Source organism: Gadus chalcogrammus, chromosome 9, assembly GCF_026213295.1.
Source record: "Gadus chalcogrammus isolate NIFS_2021 chromosome 9, NIFS_Gcha_1.0, whole genome shotgun sequence".
In the NCBI taxonomy this organism is placed as follows: domain Eukaryota; kingdom Metazoa; phylum Chordata; class Actinopteri; order Gadiformes; family Gadidae; genus Gadus; species Gadus chalcogrammus.
Window position 1 is genome coordinate 22,804,207 of NC_079420.1, and position 24,593 is coordinate 22,828,799.

A 24,593-nucleotide genomic window follows, 5' to 3' on the forward strand; every position below is an offset into this window, starting at 1 on the left:
ACATCAAACAACGGCTTCTCTGCCGGCCTAATAACCTTCAAATCAAATCTGCTCCTCTGCCTCTGCTCATGTTGACTACAATCTGTCACAGTCTCACCCTTTCCAGTGTATTCATCAGTCCATCTGCCTTCAGATAGGATCAAATATTCTACCTCAATGCATCAACCAATCACAGGCTGACAAAGCAAAGCAGCAATTCTTTTGGATTTGGACTAGTGGACCAAACGTTTTTTCAATCGAAACCAGGTGAAAAAATAATACTGTATTAAATCTGTATTAGCATTTAATAGAATCTCAATAGAGTCTCAATGCAGGGACTTATTCATGTCATATGTCATGAATGAGCCTAAATACACAACCAATATAATTTATACATTTTATAATTTAAGAATTTTCATTCAATAACTGATATGTCAATGTCGTAACTACATGCCAAAATTTTCAATCTGATGGTACCATAGCCAGTTTCCAATGACACAAGCAGGTGTTATGGATGGGATCGGACAGAGGGAGGGGAGATAGGAGATGAGAGAAGAGGGATTAGGGAAATTCATGAAGAACGAGTCTCACTAAAACAATAATTCCCCTCAGGCTCCATGAATAGTGGGGAATAGGCTATTCCCCACTATTCACTTTGCCTTCGGCAAATAATTGTGAAGTATTGTGACCATAACTATGAGTGTAAACTATAGACTAAAACCACAGATGACAGTCAGACCAGCCTGAGTCAAGCACTTCAAAACAAAGACATATGTTATCAGAGTTCCCCTTCCCTTTGATGAGTCCAGGTGTGTGATAGCATCAGTTCCTTGTCATCCATCATATGTCATTACGGTGTTATTAACGCGGCCTCTGTTGACCCACTCTCTGCTCGATGGAAAATAGACTGGAAAACCAGTCTATTTCTTACAGGCCGAACATAGATCAAAGCTCTGAGAGTATCCCGTCCCCAGGTGTATAAACAGAACGTAGGCCTACAGGAAGTGACCTAAGCCAACATCCTACCCAGTCCGGTATGTTCTGATGACAGCTGTAACCTTTAGTTCATCAACAACATACAAACAGGATTTTAAAACTTTATTAAGAGCAATATTCATAACATTTTGGCCCAGTCTTCACTTAATACATACAATTATAATCTTTATTAAATTGGTCATTTGAGAAGTATATAAATAAAAGCAAACATTCTTCCTGCATTCATATGAAAGAAGTTACGAGCATTAGCCTGAAGGAGCTCGGCATGTTAAACACTCTACAAAAAAATTATGCAAGATGACCAATAATACTGTCGGCGTGTGTATTATATTAATATGATACCGTTTGATAAGCTCTTGTGCATGCTCATATTATGAGGTTAGGTCACAGTTATAACAGCAGGTGGGACCACAGCTCCCCGGATACATGATGCTCTAGCTTAGCTGGCGGGGGGGGGGGCCGGAGTTAGGCATGCTGGGACCACAGGAAGCGGTCACAGCGCTCCAGCATGGTCTGGATTGTGGCTCTGGAACAAAACACACAAAAAAACATACTTATGTAAATGCTTGTTCGAGTTATAACCTTTACATTAGGTCTACACGGTCTGACCATACGGGTTGCATCTCGATGAAGAATGGAGCGTGTGCACCGAGCTTCATGCCTATTGCATGTTGTTCTGGAGGTTCCTCTGCTCTGAGTGGGGTTCAGAAGGCGCTCCTCACCTCTGTCTCTTCTCCGCCACCCGCAGCAGCTCGCACACCAGTGCCGAGTGGGGGCTCAGGGCCAGCGGCAGGCCGCACTCCTCCAGGACCTCCAGCGCCCGATCCGGCCCCACGCTCTGGGCCAGCCTCAGGGTCAGGTTCTCCGGGGTCACCTGGCGCCGGCGCCCCTCCGCCGACCCGTTGACGAGCGTGGCCGTCCCGTTGGGGGTGGAGGTCCCGTTGGGGGTGGGGGGAGCGGGCTCTGGCTCAGTGCTGCACTGCTGAGACAGCTGGATGAGTACCTTCCACTCCTGGACGGTCTGCGGTACCACTGAGGCGAGAGACGCACACTTTTAGAAGTCAGGAGGCCTCTTGCTAAGGGAGGCTTGCGGATCTCGCCTGCAGACTGCAGCCCTGACACACACACTAGAAACCATGCGTCTTCATCAGCACCAGACTGTTGTATTTTATCTTTCAATTGGTTTCACATGATCAAATCAAGCATCTTAAACCTTTTACATATTTAGGGGGAAGGACACGTTGAGAGGTGACGCAGGACTCATCTTCAAGTGTGCCCTGTTGCCTTCCCTTGAATAGATAAAAGGTTTTGAATGCTTCATTGAGTCATGCGAGACGGATCATGGAAGTCCGTTACTTACCTTGTGGATCCTCCAGCAGGCTCATATCATCCAGCCTGCAGATAGTGGAGAAGGCCTCCGTGCGTTGCTGCAGCTCACAGCACAAGTACAGGAAGCCAGTCCAGTATCTGCAGAGGGCCACAACATAACCACAGGTCGAACACACGTCGTACTCACACAACTGCTGGACACATCAATGCAATTGATATCCCATCAGAGGTGGGCTGCAGAACCGCCCCCCCTGTCGGTGGTCAGTTCAGTCCATCACTGCTATGATTATCTTTTTTAATTTAATTGTATTAAACGCTCTGCAATGTTTCTGGTACCCCCGGCTCCGACAGGTCTCCGCCATCGTCTCCTTGGAGGACAGGTCGGCAGGAAGCTGTATGAGCAGAGAGAGGAGGCGCCCGTAGCCCCAGCTGAAGAAATGGGAATGCCACCTAGGATTGAGGACGAACATTGATGTTACTTTGGGAATAGGGTTTTCAAAAATGGAAGGTAGACTAGAGACACCTAGAGACACCTGGGCTGGCCGTCCGCGGTGAGGGTGTCGGAGGGTTGAGGGGCATCATGGGAAAGACCAAGCTCCAACCAATCCTGTCTCAGAGATTCTGATTGGAGGAGGGAGCCCAAAAAGGATAATCTACAAAAAAATAAGTAAAAAGAAAAACAGACACTTTATATTATTTATAAAATCGAAAAAGTAAGAAAAGCTTGTTAAGATCAAAAACTACAACCAAAATATGTTTAAAGAGAGAAGGGCGATGGAACTTCAAAGCGCAGAACCTTAGTTCCTCGGCATGCGACTGCACCAGGTTGTCCAGGTAAGCCAGGAAGTGAGGCGGCTGGGCCATGAGCGCGACGTCAGCGGGCGTCACCGCGGGGTGGAACTGGGAGAAGGAGCGCACAGCCGCCTCGCCATGCCTCTCATACAACCTGGACACAAGGGGACACGGAGAGGGTTGGCTGGAAGGGACTGGACGGAAGTCCCTGTGTCTAAAACTACAATTCTATATTCTGCTTCTTAATGACATGAATCTGAGGAGTACCAATATGTTAAACTCCCTTATACACGTGCAACACATTCATCTTCAAGATCTGAACTAAGAGGCAGGGACGCGGGGGGAAGGGGCAGGGGATTGTTCGTTGACGAACATTTTTCGTTAACAAAATTAACACTAGCCGGGGGCTAGAGGCTGGGGGCGGGGGGGGGCAAATGGCAGACCTGTGTGTGTGAGCCAGGAGCTCAGGGGCGGACCAGGGCTGCAGCTCCCTCAGGCCTCGCAGTGACTTCAGCAGGTCCCCCTTCTGGATGACCTCCACCACCTTACTGGAGCGGGTCAGCTCTGTGGAGGCAGAGGGAGACAGCGTTGGTCTTCTTGTTCTGTCCATTAACCGCAGCGCTACAAGCGTTGGGTACTTCCTCTCACCCTGCACGGCCTCGATGAAGGAGCGCTGCATCTCGGGCCGCTCCGCGTGGCAGAGCAGACACGCACGCCGCACACGCTCGGCGTCCAGCAGAAAGAAGTAGCGCCGCAGGAAGCCGGCTGCACTCAGGACCCCTGGCTCCTCCCCCTGCCCCCTGAAGCAGCTCATCTCCAGGTAGAGGGTGGCCAGCGGAGTGAGGTCTCCCAGCAAGTCCGAGGGCAGGGGCGTGGGGGGCTGCACTCGGACGGGCTCGGGTCGGACGGGCTCGCCCCCTCCGGCGGGCCCCCCTCCGGCGGGCACCGGGCTGCTCTGGCAGCGTTCCTGACGCTCTCCGGCATTCTCCTCCTCCTCATCCTCAGTGGACTCTGGATCCACGCCGGACTCGGGCTCTAGGCCCCGACCCTGATTCTCCTTCTCGGGGAGTGGTGGCTGCTCGCCTGTCTCAGGCCCGATGGGTTCCCATGAGGAGGAGCACAGAGGCGGCTCCCCCTGCTGCTGCTGCTCCAGGCTCTGGGGCTTCGACCGCTCCTCCCTGGTCCGGACCTCCTTCAGCGGCCCGTCCTCACTGGTGGAGCCCGGCTGTTCCACGCCCAGCACTCGCTCCAGCACCTGCAGCCACTCCCGCAGGACGTCCCCCAGGGCGGCGGGGTCCATCAGCACGAAGGGGTCCTGGATCTGAAGGCTGAGGTTGGTATGAATCAATAAAAAATAAAGATCCTACAATTCTGATGATGAAACGTCACATTCATCCTCTTGAGAACTGCGTTGCCGTGTCCTTACGTGGCCCGCTCCGTTGCTGCTCGGAGTTCCTGCAGTTCATTCTCCGTCTCGGTACAAACTCTGGGCAGCACGTTTAAAAAGAGCAGTGAGGTCATTAGTGTGGAGGTCATTATTTATTCTACTGTTCACAGAGAGAGGACGAGACAGCGAAACGCTCAATGCTTCACTTCCTGAAGAATGAAAACAAATGAGTTTGACATCAAACTGCTGGTTTGCTGTCAGGGCAGAAGTCTGACTCATGAGGTACTCACTCATGGTCCATGTCTTCTGACGATGGCGATGTAGCCACTAACACTTCAAGCTGGGCCTCAGAGCGCTGCCAAAGGTCTGTGTTCATCTGGAGAGTGTTAATCTTCTTAACAAAACTAGAGACACTGAAAAAAAGAAAACATTTAATGAATTGGTTCTTTTTGGACCTTATGATGGAGCCATTATTGTCTGGGTTTATATATTTTATATACAAAACCCAGAAGATCAGAATAGTTAACTTAGAAATGGCAACATCTTCACACATCTTTAGAGCCATTTGTGTTTAAAACAAGGGCCTGAAAGTGCTTCTACACCAGTGGTTCCCTACCTGGGGGGCGCGCCAGAGAGCCAAGGGGGGGCGTGAAGCCTCTGACAGCTAGAGGAAAATTGACGAGTGCCGCAATTTCAGAATGTAGCAAATGCAGCAGCAGTGGGCCCGTGCCTGACCATATAACAGCTCATCCGAGCTTGAAAGAACTATTTTAGATCTGATCACCATCTTTCAACATCGTTGTTTAATGCGACTGCATCATCTTCTCTCACATGATCAGCAGCTCGTGATTTCACTTTCCCTCCAGTTAGAACTGCTCATGATGATATCGCTAAGTGGTCTCTGTGGAGACAGCGCAGCATCAACACATTCACATCAGAATGAAGCCCAATAAACCGCCAATGTGTGTAGGTTCGGGAGGGTAAATAAGGGTGCTAGCTTAAGCAACCTAATCGCAAACCTAAATTAGGCTACTTTTTAGCATGATGCTGTTGCGGCTCTCAGCTGTGCCAGAGCGTTCATAGTTGCTCGGGAAACCACATGACGTCTCCGCCCGGTGCAGCAGTGTGAACTGCCCAGTTTCTAGAACGTCGCAGCCAGTTTCGTCGCAAGGAGTCGCAAGTTGGAAGTCTTTGCGAGGCGAATCGTTGTTCTGAACTGGGCTTAAGGGCGGAGCTTAGCAACAGGTCAGCGCACTTGTCGCCATCAAAACAAAAGCGCACGACAGACTGGACCCAGACTTTAGATTGGCTGTCATTCATATTACACCTGACATTCCCTGGCTGTGGGTATGTAAGCCCAAGGTTCACATTAATGAATGTAGGCCTATTAATACCATGCACTGTAAGCTACGAAAACAACACATTTATTAGGGACAAAAAATAGAAATGTATGGTTATTTGGGGGGGGGAGGAAGGTTGGGAACCCTAACCCTAACCACACACACACACAAACCTGTCTTTGACGGCCTGCAGGGCTATGCGTGGCTGATTGGGCCCGAAGGGGAGGTTGAGGTGGAAGGGCAGGCCGGCCTCGGGGCGCTCGGCCTCGGGGTGCTCGGCCTCTGGTCCCTGGGCTTCTGGGGGGGGGTGAAGGCCAGAGGCAGAGCAGAGGACAGAGGGAATGGATGGAGGACTGGAGGGATCATGCAGGCAGGTGGAGCCAGAGGGCCAAACACCGCAACGTAGACAACGTCAAATCATATATTGAAAAAGAGAAATGGAAAAAACAGAATCCCACAACAAAAGACAAACGTGGTGTGTGCGGAATAGGATGGAGCAGATAAAGATTCATATTAAAAAGGTGATCAGATATGACAAAAAACGCCACTAATTATCAGGAAGATGGGCAGGTTGTAGCCAATGAATATTGGATAATAAAGAAAGGTTTGAGGAAATTAATCCATTCAGTCACATTAGTATAAATGAGTATTTGATCTGTAGGCAGTTTGGAAAACCCACACCAACAGAAACCTGAGCGAGGGGTCACAGCAGAACGCCGTGACTCAAACTAAGATGATCCTGTTTGATGAAATGATTCATCAAGGGGAAGTTACAAACAGGAAGTTATAAACAGGAAGTTATAAACAGGCATTTCCTTCCGTCTCAGAGAAATCAAAGCGAGGATAGCGAGATGTTTACCCTGCTCCCCCTGGTCCTCCTCCGGGCCGAACGCAAACTCCTTCAGCCTGTCCTCCTCTGACGCCGATTGGTTGATGAAGGAGCCCGTCTCCTCCTCGGATTGGCTGCCTCTGCGGCTGATCACCCGGTAGATGCCACAGTCCAACACGTTGAAGCTCTCCTGCAGAATCATCAAGAACACACAAGGAAAAGGTCAATGCTGATGCATTTACATTCACATTTAGGGGACTTTGCTGACGCTTTTATCCAAAGCGACTTAAAACCATTAATTCACACATTCACACACCGACGGCGCGGCGGAATCAACCAGGTAGGGCAACAGCCAGCTCGTCAGGAGCAGGGTGAGGCGTCTAGCCCAGGGACAACTCGACACTCTAGGAGGAGCCGGGGATCGAACTAGCATCCTTCCAGTCACCAGTCAACCCGCTATACCTCCTGAGCTACTGCAGTAGCGTAGATGCAGCCTGCTAGGTGGCTTCCAGTCATGCCATCCTCATAGCAGTAGTTATCTAACGTCATAACCATATTATCTTTGGGGATAGGATTTAGATGCAAATGACAAGTGGCATGATGCTACTTCCTGGTCTATCAGATCCCAGTTTACAATGTGGTGACCATCAGGTCAAAACAAAAAGCCCCAGAGGAACGGCCCATAGCAGACAACTATGGACAACAATTAACAACTACAAAGCTAACATTACTACAGTTAGCCTGTAGCAGGAGAGAGCAGCCTGTGACCACAACATCACACGCCATTTACAACATTAAGAGTGGAATCAAAACCTCCAAAAAAGAAAGAAAGAACTTGACTGACCAAACTCACGTGGGAGGAAATGCTGCTCCGGCGGCTGCTGGAGGCGGAGTCCAGAGGCTCCAGCCTGGAAATGACCTCGTCCAGCTGACGAAGGAGCTCCGGGTGGGAAGCAGGGCTAAGCTGGGTCTTCAGGTGCTCTACGCGGTCGATGGGGACCAACTTCCTGGTCTGAACACCGTCGGAGACGGTGGAGAGAAGAGTCGTCGTTAGTGAATTGAAATCCAACTTCTACCCCCTGACGCCGGAATCTTATTGACAACACTTTGCGTATCATGCAACATCTTTCACTCACTGATCTCCGTGCTTATAGAGCTTGTCAAATCTCTTAATGTTTCCATCTACCCAAGCTGCACAGACTGATTAACCCTGGTCATTATACAATGTACTTTATTCAAACACATTTAATGGACTTCTCTGTCGCTCTAGTGGTATCAGTCTATCTACGGGCCGAGCCCTCTGTGGCGGACGCCCCTCACCCTGCTGGGCACCAGGGCGTGGGGGAACATGCAGCAGACGCTGGCGGCCAGGACCCACGAGTCCCTGCGGAGCAGCCGCTCCACACACCGCTCCGCCGACACCAGGGACAGGTGGGACATCTGCCCGTTGCCGTGGAGACAGAAGAGCTCGCTGCGGTGCACTGCAATGTCCACCACATCTGGAGAGGCCAACGGATCAGGGACATTGGTTCGTTTTAGAAAACGACAGACAAAAAAAAAAAAAGAATAAAAAAAAAAAAATGGATCTATTTAACATTTTATGCATAGTCCTACAGATTGAGTGACGTTTACAAAGTGATGCGTTGGGAGACAAAAGTAGTGCTACCTTTGATCTCACTCCACAGAAGCACCTGGCCACTCTGGGGTCGGAAGATGTAGATGGCCGAGTCGGTCCAGGTCAGCAAGTGTTGATCTCTGCAAGGTACGCACTTTAACCTTTCTGAATTATTAGAAACGTTTCTAAATGACGATACAGACAAATCCTAAGAATTATGATGCTGCCACTTTACCCTAGATAAAGTAGTTTTGAGAAGGCGATAGACTGCGAGCTCCTCTGCGCTGGGACGTATTGGGGTTCACTTCTGCAGGGTCGCAGAGAACAACAACCAATTCTTCTGGTTATGATCTTTAACAGAATTGACAGAGAGACGGGTATGAGCTCCTACCTGTAGCTGATGAGGGGCAGTGGGGGGCAGGCCAGCAGCTGTTTGAACTGGTGGGTGCTCAGGACTTCACCGCTGAAGCTGGACTCCCAGATGCGGGATCCGGGCCGGGCGCAGTACAGCAGCGGGGGCGGCCCCCCCGCCGGGCTGCGGCTCTGGGGGAAGAAGCAGGCGCCGTACTCCCCGTCACGCTCCTTGTTTCCAATGCGCCAAAACTTCTCCCTGAACGCACAAAAGACAGCATTGCTTAAGAGAACAAAGAAGATCCCCTTAAAGATCCCATATCATGTTTTTTTTGCGTTAATAATTGCAATTGGGGGTACAACTCGTATAGGGTTACATGCCTTTATGTTCGAAATTATTATTATTATTAATTATTCTCTAACTGTTTATATCTGCAAAACCAATTTCAGAGTAACCCCCTCTCGAGTAACCCAGTCTGCTGTGATTGGTCGAACGCTTTGCACACGTGTCGGAAATTCAGAAGTTGTTAACATTGCGGGTAGCCGGGAGGCGCGACTTCTGCACTTCGGCACCGCCCAGTGCACAGACTGACGCCTCACTATTATTACGGAAGCGAAGTTTAAGCGCAAACAAGCTGTTTGACGCAATTATTGAGGGGCGTTCTCGGCGGGCGCAAATACTCCCACCTGGCCCGGACTTTGATTTTTCTAATTTAGCAAACGTAAAACATGTAAACATAAGTCTGATAACAAAGAGAAAAGTCGAGCAAGCAAAAAAAATCCTCTCCCCAGTCTGCCTACTAGTATGAGCAGCTTCAGGTTCAGGTTCAGGTTCAGGTTACTTTATTCGTACCCGTAGGTAAACTTGTGTTGCAGTTTAAAAGTGGGCTTCCGTCACACAGTTAGGACAACACATACACACAAACACAAATGGGACAGTTACATACAGTGGACAAAACAATTAAAGTGCTCCAGTGCTAATCCAAATTTGGACACTTAAAACTGACCAACATAATTAATTATAAGTTCAGAGCTCAGAGTAAGGTGACCTCAGCGAGACGGGGAGCGGCCCCCCCGGACCACGCACCTCTCCGTGTCACACAGATAGCAGCGGCTCAGCGAGGACACCAGCAGACGGCCCTCCTGGTAGCCCAGCTGAACCACCCGGGAGTCCACCGTCGTGACCGTCTGAACGGGGAAAATCACGAAGGTCGCTGCCTAGAATTAAAAATTATTATTATTTTCTTTAATCCAATTAAAACACAAAAGTATGCTTTATATTAAAAATAATAAGCCTCTTCTGTGCTAAAACATCCCAGTTCCTCTTCGGTCTTAGCGACTATGACCTACGCCCTGATCAATCTTTTATTGCATTGATCTGATATTGTATTGATCTGGTATTGTATTGCTCTCGTATTTTATTGATCTCGTATTTATAGTGATCTGGTATTGTATTGAGCTGGTATTGTATTTATTTTATGTATTGTATTGATCTGATATTGAATTGAACTAGTCTACTGTATTGTATTGATCTGGTATTGTTGATCTCTTATTGTATTGATCTGGTATTGCATTGATCTGGTATTGCATTGATCTGGTATTGCATTGATCTGGTATTGCATTGATCTGGTGTTGTACCGATCTCGAGTTAAACCAGGTACCTTGCTCAGCTTGGTGGAGCCGGCGCGCAGGAAGGACACCTTGCCTCCCTGGTCTCCTGCGAACACGCGGAGGGAGCCGCTGTCCCAGCAGAGCGCCGTCACCCGCTGCCCGCGGTGCTCCCAGGACACGCTGACCCTCTCGGGGCGCCCGCGGCGCTCCAGCTGCAGCTCCCACACGGCCACCAGGCCCTGGCTGAACCACGGCACAGACAACCCGTTACCCTGGACTCCCGGGAGAAAGGCAGGCCACCTCCACTGTGCAAGATGCTTCACCTCAACCTGCTCCTCAAGTCAATGCATCTGAATCCACTGTTTTAACCAGTTTGATGAGAGCGACTGAATGTATTTAAAAGAAGGATAAACTTCATTGGATCATTTCATGGCATCTCTCTTACCTTGTTGCCACGGCAATAAAGTCTTCATCGCTGGGGCAACATGCTACCTGAATAATAGATCCTTCCTGGAACACAGCAAGCAATCAAACACTGAGTAAACGGTTTCAAACCAATACAGTCGTTTTCTAGAAAGATGAAATCTGCATAACATCCAATGGTGTAAATAATAAAAAAAGTATAGTACCTTGTGGGTTAGAATAAGTCTCTGCTTCCAACCTTCCCTCTGAATGAGGTGCAGACCTCCTGCAGAGGTCCCTAAGCCCAGCCACTTTTTGGACACTGCCAAGCAGGTACACTGCAAGAGAGGCATGGAAAGCATTTACAGATGAAAACCAACCGGAAATAACTGACATGAGCTGCCCTTTGTGAATGAAGCGTAAAGGTTATTTGTTATGACGACGACGAAGGCCTACCTTCAATCTGCCAGAATCCAAGCGAAGGGCAGAAAGCAGCGGATCGAGGCAGTCGAACTCCGCCAGAACATGACTCTGGCCCTCAGGCACCACTGGGACGGGAGGCATGGTGAAGGGCAGTCCTCTAAATCACAATCGGCAATTATTGGAAAACTGGAAATGATATTTTGAAGAGTTGACGAAGGTTCTCGGACATGTTGTTCATTTCGCCTCACGACTGCATTTAATATCATACCAAGACACCAGTGCAACTTGTGTCGCATCACATGACTGGAGACCATCCACTTTCCAATTTAAATGGTTCCACTGAACATTGCTTCAGGCTGGCTGACTTGAGAACACTAACAAATGTCATTAAATAACCAATATTAAGCCTGTTTGTTTACAGTAGGCCTACATGAGACAATCAATCAAGTTGTCGCAAATCTCGCAAGGAACTGTAAAAACTCAAAACCTGTTTGCATTTCAGGAAACGTTTCAGAATGCATCTAGAGAAGACGAACCAACCTAAACTCTAATAAAGTTAGCTTAAACGACCCACTGGTAGGGGACTTTTATTGTGCAGACTCCCGCTGCGCGTCACGAGACCCGTCAGCTGACTGCAGCGCTGCTTTATCAACAAGTTGACGAGATGTCACTCAAATTACAAACCAAGTCCACAGCGACTAGACCTGGACACACTGAGCTTCCGATTGCAAACAAGCTCTCGGTTCTTTGAATCGACTTCAAAAGGGTGGTGGTAATGCTGTTGCATGGTAGAATAGCAGGCTAACGAGGTAGCATGTGGGCTAACCTGGACATTGATCCGCAGTCCGTCCAAGGGTGGGTCAGTAAACTCACCAGGTTGAATGACGGATGGATCTCCTCCTGGGACACTGTTTTACATCAGGCCGATGCCATGCTCCGTTTACACACTATAACTCAACCACACCGCTGGGCAGCGTTGCCAGATTGGGCCAGATATTGCACCCAATCTGGCAACCCTGGCTACAGTGCGCTGCAGCCAGATTTGCCAGGTTGGGCGGGATATCTGGCGCAATCTGGCAACGCTGTCGCTGTTTTTTTTTGTTATTGATTAAAACTTTAATTTTATTTCAAAGGGAACACCTCTTATTTTGGAGATCAAGGTAATAGTGCGACACTAAAATATCAACATAAAGTGACTAAGTGTTTAAGTAACTAACTTTTAAGTGTTAGTGTAAACTAAAATAAACGTCACATCCTTTCCCACACATTTCTTAATGCAACAAACTATAGGCTATTGGTTATTTTATATGTAGTATAACTATATTTAAAACGTTAGATGCAGCGTTATCTTCATTTTATGGGTAGTAATGGTTTTGTGGCTCCAGATGCATTGTATTTGGTGGGAGGGATCAGAAAAGGCTCTTTTGAGAGATAGTGAAGGTGGCCAACCCCTGCTCTAAATGGTTTCACTCTTCAGCTCCAGTCCCCGGTCACTGCTGAAGATCACGGACTGTCGAGGACGGGTCGGTCCCGTCGCAGGGCACAACATGGCTGATCGCGACTAAATCGAAATACGAGCTGGTCAGTGAGTCAGTGACCCAACATATATGTCAGTAGCCTATCAAAAAAGAAAGTGAGATGAGATGTACTTCTACTTCATGAAAGGAGTGTCATTTTCTTTCGTTTTTTATTACAGAACCAAAAACACTTTTCTTTTCATTCCAATGAACATTTCTTCAGTGCAGATAGAAGGTGCAGACGTAACATACCAGTGAGCTGTAAGCAGGATTGGACCATACTTTAAACACTGAAATGTAAAAGGCCTTATTGCTATATAAACTCCCCTCTACGTCCAGGTTACGTGGAAAAAGATCCCTGTATTCACCTGGTGTGCAATTAGGGACAATTGCATTTGCAATTTCTCTTCCACAAGTCTTGCTCTACGCACCATTGAAATTGCCTCCTGTCTTCTCCATCCAATGCCTCCTGTTTTCCTGAGAGCGGTCTCAGATTCCCTATGAGGTTCACAATGATGACCCCATCCATCATGGGAAACACAGAGCTTGTCGAAGGTAACCAACACTAAATGAGTATCTGATGCACATGTAGGGATGTAATAGTTCCTATCTATATCAGACTCATGTGAGCCCAGTCTGTTGAGTCTGTGCCAGCAGTCCGATCGACATGTCTCTACCATCCCTCGTCCACGTTTAGCTGATCCACGTCCCGCGTTAGATAGGCTGTCCACCCCTCAGATCTTTCTCATCATCCGGCGGGTTTGCCAGGCGTGTAATTTGTTGTAGGCCGTTTGCAACATCTCCTCCAAGTGGCCGGTAATCTGCAAGACGGTCATAGTGTCAGGGGAACCACCTTTATGTTCCAGGGAACCTCTGATTGATGCATAGAGACCCACATGAAAGCCCTTCGGAGTATGGACTTACATTGGCACTTAAATACTGTCGTTGGACCTTCTCTTGAAAGGGCCGCAGTTTGGTCATCTGGAATCTTTCCAGGTTAGACCGCATTTTGACCACCTGCAGCCAAACGCCACAGGTTAATACAAGCATCATTTTTTCATAGACATATATATGGCAATATCATATGAAACATATGAAAAAATGACAGCATATTGAGACCAAGTCTTTCCTGCAAATGCAAAGATGAATTATGTATATAGTGTAACCCTGACACAAATTAAGAAAGAATTGTGTTTGCAAGAAATCGCCAGCATAGAATTTGAATTGAACAGTTAAAAACAACACTACATTGTGTTGTAATGAAGACATAGAGGTCGGTACTCTGCTTGTAATGGTCATGCCAAGACTCACTCACCTTCTCCTCTAAGAAGGGACTGTTTACAGGAAAACATGTCCAAAAGTGTCGCAACAGCTCCCCAGCAGCGATGTACAGATGTTTTAACTCTCCCTGAACCTCACTGGGCACCATCTCTGAAATACAAAAGACAGAATAATAGAAACAATAAGTTACATTTTAAAACCAAGTTCAGAATCAAACAATCTCACAGTCTGGTAAACAACGTAAAGAAGTATACTCTGCAAGGATATGCTGCTATAAATGTAAAAAAACAAGTGCAGTTGTCAGCATGTGCAGTTGCCAGCATGTTCAAAGTGCAGTTGCCAGCATGTTCAAAGCTGAGGCAGTGGAGAAGAGTGCTTACGGTTTATGGCTTGCTGCGTGCCTGTCTGCATTAAGACTCCTCCTGGAGACAGAGCAGCGATGGCAGAACTCACAGCACTGCTGGTTAACACCTGCAAGCCATGTGAGAGAGTAGCTGCAGTCAGCCCTCATATTATCCTTGCTTGCAGTTTGTCCCCGTCTGTTCCGTCAGGCTTCCCCTGATCTGCCCAAGTGTGCCATTTTCCTTTCTTTCGCAGAAAGACTCTCTACCCCCCCCCCCCCCCCCCTTTATTTAGCCTGATGAAATGATTGGATGGCCTACTCTGTACTTTTAGGGTACCGACCGAATGACCTTGTACCTTTTCCAGTTAAATCAATTGTTTTTAGCTACCAAACTTGGTCATCTGGCGGTAGAGAAGGTGGACTACAGTATACGTAGACAAACAACGTAGCAGCTGGATCAGTGGTCGCTTTCAACACAGTCGGGCCAACTCAGCCGGAAGCTTCTTCACCTAGACTCTGCATAGCCAACCCCTCCCACGCACTTATTGTACGTCCTTGCACTTAATGTACCCACTTATTGTGTGTCGTACTTAATTATAGTACTTAGTTGTGTAGCATCTTATCCTAGCTATCTTTGTTGCATACGGGGAATGGAAAAAAAAACTAGCGATTTTCAGTGCTTGACACTTGATTCTAGGAACATCCTTACTGTACGACGAACTTCTTCTAAAAAGAGTCTACTAAACACCCTAAATGTAAATGTAAGTGGTCGCTGGTGTAGTCGTCCTCAATGCAGAAGATTAAATGTCTGGTTATGGAGCAGTGCAACTAACCTGAGCTAGGTTTGGTACGTAGTTGGCCATCTCGTGTCGAATACAGGTGATAGAGTTGATGATGTCCTGACTGGTGGTGTACTTTTGAGACTCAAGTGGCACAGGACCATGGGCATACCTTAGAGAGGAGAAAACCAGGGTGTGAAAACATTTACGCTAGAGTGATATGAACTAAAAGTAGGGGTGTAACGGTACACAAAAGTCACGGTTCGGTACGTACCTCGGTTTTGAAGACATGGTACGGTACAGGACAGTACGGTTTAGGGCTGCAACAACGAATCGATAAAATCGATAATAATCGATTACTAAAAGCGTTGGCAACGAATTTGGTCATCAATTCGTTGAGTCGCGCGATTAATACGTCAATCGACAGGTTGGTTCATGGTTCATCCATGCCCACAGCGAGCTTTAGCGTGAGCGACCACAGCTTGTATTTTGGTCATACCTTATCACTGGACTGTAGGCCTATATAAAGTGTTGTACCTTCACTGTCTTTGGGTTAAAAAAACTCCTTCAACTCAGTATCCGTCTAGTAGTCCAACCGAAAACGATCAGCTGCTGCTGCTGCTGCTGCAGACGGGCTCGGAGTCGGCACCGCGTGCATCAATAGTCTTTCAAAGCAGCGGTAGTAATCACTCAACCGGACGGTGTAGAAAGTCCCGTCAGTTAAAAATAGTAATCCAGTTTTTAAATCGGCAGGATATAGAGCTAGTTAGCTTAAAAAAAATGTCGCAAACAGTGTTAAATGTGATGTGTTCAGGTCGGCTCAGTAATATGATTGATGTGTTCAAATGCAACACCAAAAAAAAAGCGAAAACGATCTGTCATCTGAGAGAAATTAAGATGATTTAATTTCTTTGTATCCCATTTATGTTTTTTTATTTTTTTATCATTTAAAATTACTTTTAATAGTTCCGGGACGTTGGAGCAATAACCTGGTGTTTTTACACTTCAGCCTGAACTGTGAATTTGAAGTAATGTTCAGTTTTTGAATAAAGATGCAGCAATTACAAATGTTTATTTTTTTATCCGATTCATCGATTAATTGAAGAAAAAAAATCGACAGATTAATCGCTTATTAAAATAATCGTTAGTTGCAGCCCTAGTACGGTTCATAGTTAAGGGGGAAAATGAAAAAAACTGCTTGTTTGTCAACAACGGAGAATGGCCGTAGATCAGCAGCAATGAAAACACCAATAAACTTGGTTATGGTATTTGCATTTCTGAATTCCTAGACAGGGGTTGTTGAATTAGTGTCAGGAGCTGGGTTTGCACAGCTATTTTTTTTTTCACAGCAACGGTGATAGTAACACCTGGATGGTGCCTTTTCAAATGCGTGTGCATGTCAAAGTGCTGTACGTAGACACGGAGAGCCTGTCGGAGACCCTCTCCGTAGCTTACGTGCGCATCCAATATTTCTTAACCATCCGTCGACGCCATGGACCTATTGGTCGACGAGACGGCAAGGGCTGTGATTGGTCACTCTAACAGAACGTAAGAACGTAAGTAAGCAATGTACTTTGTACATTGCTTACTTTGCACCTTAAGGAACAATAAAACACCAAATAAGATTTGAAAAGCTTTGGAAACTTATTTACAATACTGCTTACATGGTTTGTAGTCAACATAAGATCGATCGGGCGGCGAATTGCATTGCGTATCCGACATCCCGACAGAGAACTGCTGAGGGGTCTCCGTATTAACGGAGTCGGATCACGGAGTCGGAGTCGTGTACTTTGGCTAAACGGTCCGGGGGGAACTCCAACTTCAAGTTTTAAATTCCGCATCGCAAAACAAGCCTTTACATTCGCCATATTAACGCTATGTAAGCCACATGTTCACACCGCTGTCCACCTCTGTAACCACACTGAGGTGCCTGTACCGTGACGGTTTGGGGGGGGAGTCTTACCTGTCTGATTTTTTAAGGTTCAATGCCACGGTTTTTGGTCCATCTTCTCTTTGAAGATCCAAATAATCGATGGCTTCTTGTAATTTCACCTGAGGATTTTGTTTTGAACAAAAGCATAATGACTGAGGTGGTCCAACACAGGGTGAAGAAGAGTATCCTCCAGAGCACCACCATACCTTTTTAATGGGGGGCTGGAAGAGATCAGAATCCCTGGAGTTTCCGTCTGTACTGCTAGTCTCGCTAGCTTGGTCGTTTGGCGCATCACTGTGGAAGCAAGATGGAATGCAACGACCCATTAAAAACTATAGTTATATTATTATAACTCTAGTTCCATGATTGTAGGCGTTCTATGATTTTTGTCTCGGCTACGAACATAGCCGGTAGCATGTCTATATGATTTGAAAATGTTTTTACCCTCTCCGCGAGCCGGCGGCAAGTATCATGGCACTGTGATGGTTGAAACGCTTTATGATGGCAGAGTTGCTGTTCTCCTTACCGGTCCTGTTGGGATTGGATGTAGAAGCAGCTGCGGAAAAGCCATAGCCCTAACCCAAAACAGACCCGAGCACATGAATCTCACACACCTCATAGGATGGAACTTGTCCTGACATGGAACGTATTCGAGGGTCTTACCTCTTCTATTGTTTTATCCTCCAATGACAGGAGGTTCACCAGCGGATTCTTTACACCTTGCACCACCATCGATTTCAGACCTGCAGGGCATACAAGTACAGCCTATACTTAACTGAAACACAAGTAGGGCTGGGTAAAAAAATCGATTTAATCGATTTTCGATCTATTTCATTTAAGTTTTGCAATATCGATGCATAGAGCATGAGATCGATATCTATTTATTTATTTTTGTTACCATTATCATTATTTTTGCAATTAAATAAACAATGCCTTAATGCAATTTGCAGTGATGGAATGTTGCAATACAAGTACACTTTCACTTGTATTTCCTTTCTAATTTCAAATACTTTTGAGACTTGAGACAGTTTTGTTTAAAGCTCAAGTTTAAACTGTCCAATTTACAAGTTTGCACTTTAAACCTGTTGTTTAAGATGAAGAGAAAAAATAAAGTACATTTGTATTTTGTAACACAGTTGAGCCATTTTCAGTATTTAAGAGCAGATTGAGTCTAATCGAAATTCATTGTTTCAGAACCTAATGAATTGAAATCGAATCGATTTAGGAAATTGGCCACGATACCCAGCCCTACACACAAGGTGTGTGTGAGTGTGAGAAAGAGAGAATATATATCTACATCTATATCCCTCTAATATATCTATCTATTCCATCTATCTAATACATTGGTTCTCAAAGTTCTGCGGCCCGCAGAATTATTTCTGGCGGCCCGCAATGACATACAGATGTAAGTAAAAAAAAAGTAAAAATATATTTTTTAATTATTATCTCAATATTAATTTAAACAAAAATAAATAAATAAATAAAAGAGAAAAGTCAACTCTCTCTAGCTTTCAATTAAATCCTGTTACATTTGTTAGTTTTAATCCGACTGCACATTACTTTGAAAGGATGAACCTCAGTTCCGTGATTACTTATTTTCACCACTGGGATGCTGACGGCGTTTCCCGCCTATTTTTTTTTCCTTTGGCAGCCTTCAGTCAAATTCTGGATTCTTAAATTGGCCCTCAGCAGTCAAAACATTGAGAACCCCTGATCTAATATATCTGTATAACTCCAGATGAGTTACGTTACCCTTTTCATCCTGCTTCGCGCACTCTGAGAAGATGTCCAGGGCGCCCGTACTGATGCGGTCTCGATGGAAGTAGTGGGACTGAAAGAAGCGCGTCCAGAACTCCTTCTCAGTGAGGTTGTGAGGCACGTTCTCACCGTACTTCTGTTGCACTGCAACCCAAGCACATTTCCACAAACACATTGAGCCCTCAGCCCAGCACGGACGGCACACTGAATGTCTGTGTCACGGGCAGACAATTGCATCCCTCTCAATGGTTTTCACAGAACATGGACTGGAGATGTTTATTACCTGCTGGGTATGTTCGGAAGATGGACTCGATGATGTCAGGCGTCAGGTTGTACCTCAGGCCATTGCAGCCGTCTGTCTGAGGTCTGATATCGGCCTGTAATGGGCAAAGTAAGTAAGTAAGTCAAATGTATTTATAGAAGCACATTTAGAACAGTTTGCACTGACCAAAGTGCTGTACATAGTGCATTCAGTAGGTAAACATGAAGGCAAAATAACAACATTAGAATAAAATAAAAATAAAATACATAAAACCCAGACATCCACACACAAACAAAGCCAGTAGTGCAGAGGTCAGATAGTTAATGGGGAGGGAAAGCAAGGTTGTACAGATGGGTTTTGAGCCTTGATTTAAAGGCATAAATGGAGGGGGCATCACGTATGTCGGGTGGCACTAGATTGATTGAGTTTTGCTTATTAAAGCATATCTCTGAATCAAAAATTATGCCCAGATTTCTAGCAGATGGTTTTATGAATGGGGTTAGACTATCTAGGTCAGTGAAGATGGGTTTTTTGAATTTGGAGGGGCTAAAGATGATAACTTCTGTTTTGCTATTGTTAAGTTGGAGGAAATTCTCCCCCATCCAGTCATTTATCTCCTTGAGACACTCTAGGAGCGTCTGAAGGCAGTCCCTGGATCTCAGAGGGAGATGTAATTGTGAACGGCGGCGTAAAGTGGAACAACAGGTTGTATTTTCTTATTATTAAACACGATTGGACCCAGGATGGACCCCACAAGACAGAGGGGCAGAGGAAGAGGAGTGCTGACCTATGGACACTGAAAATGATCTATGGGAGAGGTAGGAAGAGAAGCACTGCAGAGCTGAGCCCCTAATACCAACCCACTGATGGAGACGGGATAGAAGAGTGGGGTGGTCTACTGTATCAACGGCAGGACTGAGGTCTAATAAGACTAAGATGGAGTTCTCACCTGTGTCTAGTGGGAGGAGTAAGTCATTAGACACTTCCAGCAAAGCCGTTTCAGTGCTGTGGCGTGCCTTAAAGCCAGACTGAAAGGGCTCCAAGACAGGGCTCCAGATTTTTTTTAATGAATGGTAGTTTCAATATGGGACCGTAGTTATTTCAGCAATTAACATCCAGGTTATGCTTTTTAAGCAACGGCTGGACAACCGCGTGCTTGAAACATGGGGGAACAGTGCCAGAGACAAGGCATGTGTTTATAATGATCAGAATGCTTGGACCGATTGTTTCAATGGCGTCCTTGATGATCTGAGAGGGGATAGCATCATTGGGGGATGTAGAGGGATTCATGTGCTTGATAATATCTCCCAGATCATCAAGGGTCACTGGTGAAAAATGATCAAATATAGCTGCAACAGCTGGGTGACACGGTAAAAAGACCTGGAAGCAGAGGGGGTAAAAGACAGTTTTATTTTTTCTATTTTAACAATAAAAGAAAACTTTAAAACGTTTCACAAATGCCGGTGGATGAATCGACCTCTGGGGAGACTTCGGGGTTAATAATTGAGTTGATAGTACTAAAAAGGATTATCCGTCTGTGGGAGTGTTTGTTAATAATATCTGAGAAATGTTTGGCTCTGATACAATTGTACTGCTGAGCACGACCGAACCCTGTTTGTGTGGCTTGAAAAACATTTTTATTTTAAACAACACAAAAAGGACAAGGAATGGATTGTAAAAGAATAATTGTTTCCCTTATAGCAGTGATCCCTATCCTATGGGGTGGGACCCGGTTCCGGGTCACGGCTCATGTGGTACCTGGTTTGCCGAGAAAGAATAACCAACTTTTTTTTGTTTTATGCTGCCTTGAAAGGTAACTCCTTGTTAAAAGCCACATCATTGATTAGGCAAGCTTGTTCAGAAAACAGGCATTGGTTTGATTAATTTGGAATAAAACGGAGATTGCCACAACACGTGCATAAGAATGTGTATGTCTCTGCACATGCACTACGCTTTACGCTTGTGCATGTTGCAGAAAATATGCAACAGCAAGCCCTGGTGTCACACTGTATGATAGGTAACAGGTTATGGTATTACACCCATCCGCGAAAATATTTTCTGCCATAGTTTAGATGGCATTGTTTAGAAATGAATCGTGAAATTACTCTTCATTATTGGGAGGCATTGTTCTGTTTCAAAATGCCAGAGCATCTCTCATACGAAATGTGGAAAAACATTAGCATTAAGATTGATTTTTTTTACATAATTTTTACATTATTAATTTTACAGTACTTCAACTCCCATGAGACCTCACAAAATGGCGTATTGCCGTAAAAATAATAATCCCATGATGCATTTTGATGTACAATACCATAAATGGTCTACTGGTGAACTTACTAGGAAGGCTGCAGATATGCCCACATCCTGCTTCTTGTCGGACAGAGTGTTCTCCGTGTTGGTCGTGCTCATCCGGTTGGCCCAGAACTCCTCAGCGCTGATCACTTGGCTGACCACCAGGTCCTTGTACAGTTGGAAAAGTACCGGGTCTTCTTGCAGCATTCTACAGAGATGAGCGTAAATTCAACCTGCGTCACTCAAGACGCTATAGGAGTTCTTACATAGGTTTCCAATTAGATATAGCACAAATATAGACATGGATCATATGCAACTAAATAAATCATAGAATAGTAGGAGAACTGTATGTAGTCTATACTGCAAAATAAACCTTTGCATTCTGGATGTCTGAGGCAGACGAGTGAGACAAAATGGTACACAGAGTTTACAGAGCATATACATGAACACACGAAGAGCGAGGTTAATTATTAATTGGTTCTTCTTACCTATTCTTCTCCTCCAGTTCCTTATTTGCCTTCTTCTTAAACTTGGGCAGCAGCTGTTGCAGAAGGTCCTTGGCAGCTTCCCGGTCCGTGAGGGCACTGCTATCGTTGGAGAAGTGGAATGTGCTGCTCTCCCCAGTGTGAAGCACAAGCTGGAGCTGGATTTTGGCTTTCCCATCTGGACTGATCTTCTGACCTGTCCGCAACAGTACCACATCTTGTATGAAGAGCAATGCATAACAAAAGCAGGGCAGCAACAACACTGCAGAAGTGCAACAAGGTTTTCCCAGAAGGGGGAATCTGGTACTCACTGACCGAGGGAGAGTTGATTTCTCTGGTTTCAAATTGGATATTCATTTGATATTGACAGCATGCAACATTTGGTGCAAGGGCAGGAGAGAGGGCTCATTAGGGAACTTTGGAGAATTGCTTTCCTTGTCAGGAAAAAAAGTATGGCTCCATCCACAACTTTTTTGAGCATGTTTTGATTATTTTTTTTCAAAACTATTTGAAAAATCCTACCCCTTTTTCCTTGAGGATGAAAGTACGTCTCCCCAGGTCCCTCATGAGCCGTTAGTCTGGCTCCGCCCACCTAAGTACTTCCGCTCAATTTGAATTTCACTTCAGTACTACGTCTGGTTCTGTGGTATGTTAGTTTGTTTTTCTCCGTCCAAATATTTGCGTCCAAACAGCGCAAAGAGGTAGTGGCTGAGAACAATGACGTTAAAGTCAGCTCTCGTTGACGGACATCTTCACGCACAGGGTTTGGTTTGTTTACAGCCTGTGCGCAACGTGATTCCCGGCCATACGTTAGCGATTGGTTATGGCAGATGCAGAGTGGCACTGGGCAGATCCAGTAGTTTTAAACTTCAACAGACACCCGCCGCCAAGTGGGTTAACGTTTGTCTATGGAGTAGGTCCAGACTCTCTGTGCAAATGAAATGAAGTACGAGAGTCTGGTAGGACTAGGTTAATGAGCCGTTCCACGCCCGTGCCGAATGTAGAATATCACACTAGTGTCAAACATGAAACTAACTTGACCTCGTTGGTACTCACAGCGGATATCTGAATACAAGTGGCTGACGGTGAACCGGTCCTTGCCCTCGGGGCCCCAGGCGATGCGCTCCGCCATTAGGTACAGCGTACCGTCCTGCTTCCTCTGTCGGACTTTCTTCAGCACCAGGAGCACCTCCTCGGACAGCGAGGCCATGGTAGTAGAAGGACAACTATCATCCAGGGGGGGATAGACAACACTGGCTGTGATGTTGATTAGCAATCTCAAAATCCACCCTCTAGTTGTGACATCACAAGTGTGAGTGTCCACCCAGTTATATGAGATATACGTATTAGATCCTTCACATAAACTGCCATATGTCAGCAGTCCACAGCCAGTGAATTGTGGATGCAAGACCTAGTTGTACACGTTATAAAAACCCAACGTTATGAGTTGATCAACAATCCTAAAGTTAAGGAGCGTAAGCAAGTTTTTTACATTTAAAAAAATACAGGTACACACCCTTACCCAATTCATGAAATACCCCCATGACAAGGAATAGTTATGTTATGTTTTACCACAAAGCGGACCATCTGACACCTTAATCAGTGACTGAGTGTTTGTAGCTTAGCTAGGGTCACGTTAGCAAAACTGAACAACACTTCTAAATATAAACCCTCAATTAAACTGTGATGCAAACGTACCGATCGCTCTAAAGATATTATCCGGCAAAATATCTCATAGATGTGAGCAAAAGAGTTATTTATAAAAAAAAATAATATTGCAACTTGAAGAACGTACACCTCGGTCTACATCACTGCCTCAACTGCCATGCAGTGTTACAACAATAATGTCTCGGTTGCAACAACGGATCAGCTACAAAGTTCCGCGCAGATTCCGTCAAGCTGGAGGAGGAGCGTGATATATATTGATGTGAAATTGTGAATGTATTGTGTGTGTGTTTACGTATTTCAGATTATATGACGTCAGGAAGTAATGGTAAGTATATGTATAGGAGACCAGAGTTTAATTCTTATTCTTTCTTTTCAGAATAGCTCATAATTCGAGTAGGGTCTATCTGCAGCCGGAGCCACTTGCCAAACACGCCCATTGCTCTGCCAAACACGCCCATAGCTCGTGCGCGTGCGTAATTCTACAGAACTAATATGGCCGCCGCCGATATTCAGTGAAAATTAACAATGGAGGTAAGAACAATTTCACTTGACTAAATTAGACCTTTCTTTTTAGGCTTTCTCAAGATCGTGACTACAGTACCCATTTACCTTAGCCTACTACATTAGCCTTATTACATTTACCTTACTACATTACCCGTTTACCTTAGCTGTTTGTTTTTTTGCCTTCCGCACTTTGATTCATTCAAATTAAGTTGACATCAGCTGTGGAAATGATGAATGACACGTATTAATAATATGAACAATGGAGTTAAGAATAAGAATCCTAATAACGGGGGACACTTAATACGAACTACTAGTATGCTGAGCTATTATGTAATGAGGCACATAAACACCATAGGGCCATAGGCCATCTGAAAAAATCAGAACGACTGCCTCTACTGTCTGTAGAGGCAGTCTCTATGCAGATTTATACCAGAATATGTTGAATAAACAAACTTTTTAGTAAACGTGAGTATTCAGAGTGTATGCACTAAGGGTTATCACAACACTAGCTGTTTTTATTATGAAACACAGAGGGCCCTATTTTAACGGTCTGAAACGCAACTGGGAAGCGCAAAGCGCAAGTATCTTTGTGGGCGGTTCTACGGCGCTATCGCTATTTTACAGGCGGATAAATGACACTTGCGTCGCGGCGCAAGTGTCAAAAGGGTTGGTCTGAAGCAGCCTAGTTACCCGTAGGTGTGGTTTGGGCGTAACGTC

The 24,593-nt window shown here is 45.7% G+C and overlaps 2 protein-coding genes across 10 annotated transcripts; both read right to left on the reverse strand.

Annotated features, from left to right (window-relative positions):
• Positions 1-357: 357 nt before the first annotated feature.
• Positions 358-12,085, reverse strand: hps5 (HPS5 biogenesis of lysosomal organelles complex 2 subunit 2). 9 transcript variants are annotated; one of them, XM_056598116.1, is made up of 23 exons: positions 11,881-12,085; positions 11,088-11,211; positions 10,859-10,969; positions 10,675-10,739; positions 10,280-10,472; positions 9,706-9,836; positions 8,659-8,877; positions 8,503-8,574; positions 8,319-8,407; positions 7,973-8,151; positions 7,497-7,664; positions 6,683-6,842; positions 5,997-6,117; positions 4,774-4,896; positions 4,523-4,582; positions 3,745-4,424; positions 3,540-3,660; positions 3,101-3,250; positions 2,838-2,957; positions 2,641-2,754; positions 2,336-2,442; positions 1,698-2,007; positions 358-1,501 (listed from the first exon to the last, which is right to left on the reverse strand). In XM_056598116.1, exons 1-23 carry the CDS (start codon positions 11,886-11,888, stop codon positions 1,441-1,443), a joined length of 3,486 nt encoding a protein of 1,161 aa, XP_056454091.1. In that variant the 5' UTR covers positions 11,889-12,085; the 3' UTR covers positions 358-1,440. The 9 variants fall into 9 exon arrangements, with proteins under 9 accessions (XP_056454091.1, XP_056454092.1, XP_056454090.1 ...); XM_056598117.1 differs by having other exon boundaries at positions 359-1,501; positions 5,997-6,120; positions 7,506-7,664; XM_056598115.1 differs by having other exon boundaries at positions 359-1,501; positions 5,997-6,120; positions 11,881-12,084.
• A 502-nt stretch (positions 12,086-12,587) lies between these two features.
• On the reverse strand, positions 12,588-23,591 carry gtf2h1 (general transcription factor IIH, polypeptide 1). Its single transcript, XM_056598125.1, has 15 exons — positions 23,403-23,591; positions 22,761-22,930; positions 21,708-21,900; positions 21,265-21,427; positions 18,949-19,042; positions 18,660-18,809; positions 17,571-17,650; positions 17,352-17,482; positions 17,114-17,201; positions 16,938-17,026; positions 15,029-15,146; positions 14,233-14,323; positions 13,887-14,002; positions 13,496-13,588; positions 12,588-13,392 (listed from the first exon to the last, which is right to left on the reverse strand). Exons 2-15 carry the CDS (start codon positions 22,912-22,914, stop codon positions 13,306-13,308), a joined length of 1,647 nt encoding a protein of 548 aa, XP_056454100.1. The 5' UTR covers positions 22,915-22,930; positions 23,403-23,591; the 3' UTR covers positions 12,588-13,305.
• Between the last annotated feature and the right edge of the window lie 1,002 nt (positions 23,592-24,593).

Coding starts and splice junctions, on each gene's coding strand:
- gtf2h1 (XM_056598125.1), bottom strand. CDS start 22,914: ATGGCCTCGCTGTCCGAGGAGGTGCTCCTGGTGCTGAAGAAAGTCCGA. Junction 18,810..18,948: donor CTTCCGAACATACCCAGCAG/GTAATAAACATC, acceptor CTTGGGTTGCAG/TGCAACAGAAGTACGGTGAG. Junction 14,324..15,028: donor ACGTACCAAACCTAGCTCAG/GTTAGTTGCACT, acceptor CATGGCTTGCAG/GTGTTAACCAGCAGTGCTGT.
- hps5 (XM_056598115.1), bottom strand. Junction 8,408..8,502: donor TCAAAACTACTTTATCTAGG/GTAAAGTGGCAG, acceptor CGTACCTTGCAG/AGATCAACACTTGCTGACCT. Junction 6,121..6,682: donor GGAGGACCAGGGGGAGCAGG/GTAAACATCTCG, acceptor ACCCCCCCCCAG/AAGCCCAGGGACCAGAGGCC.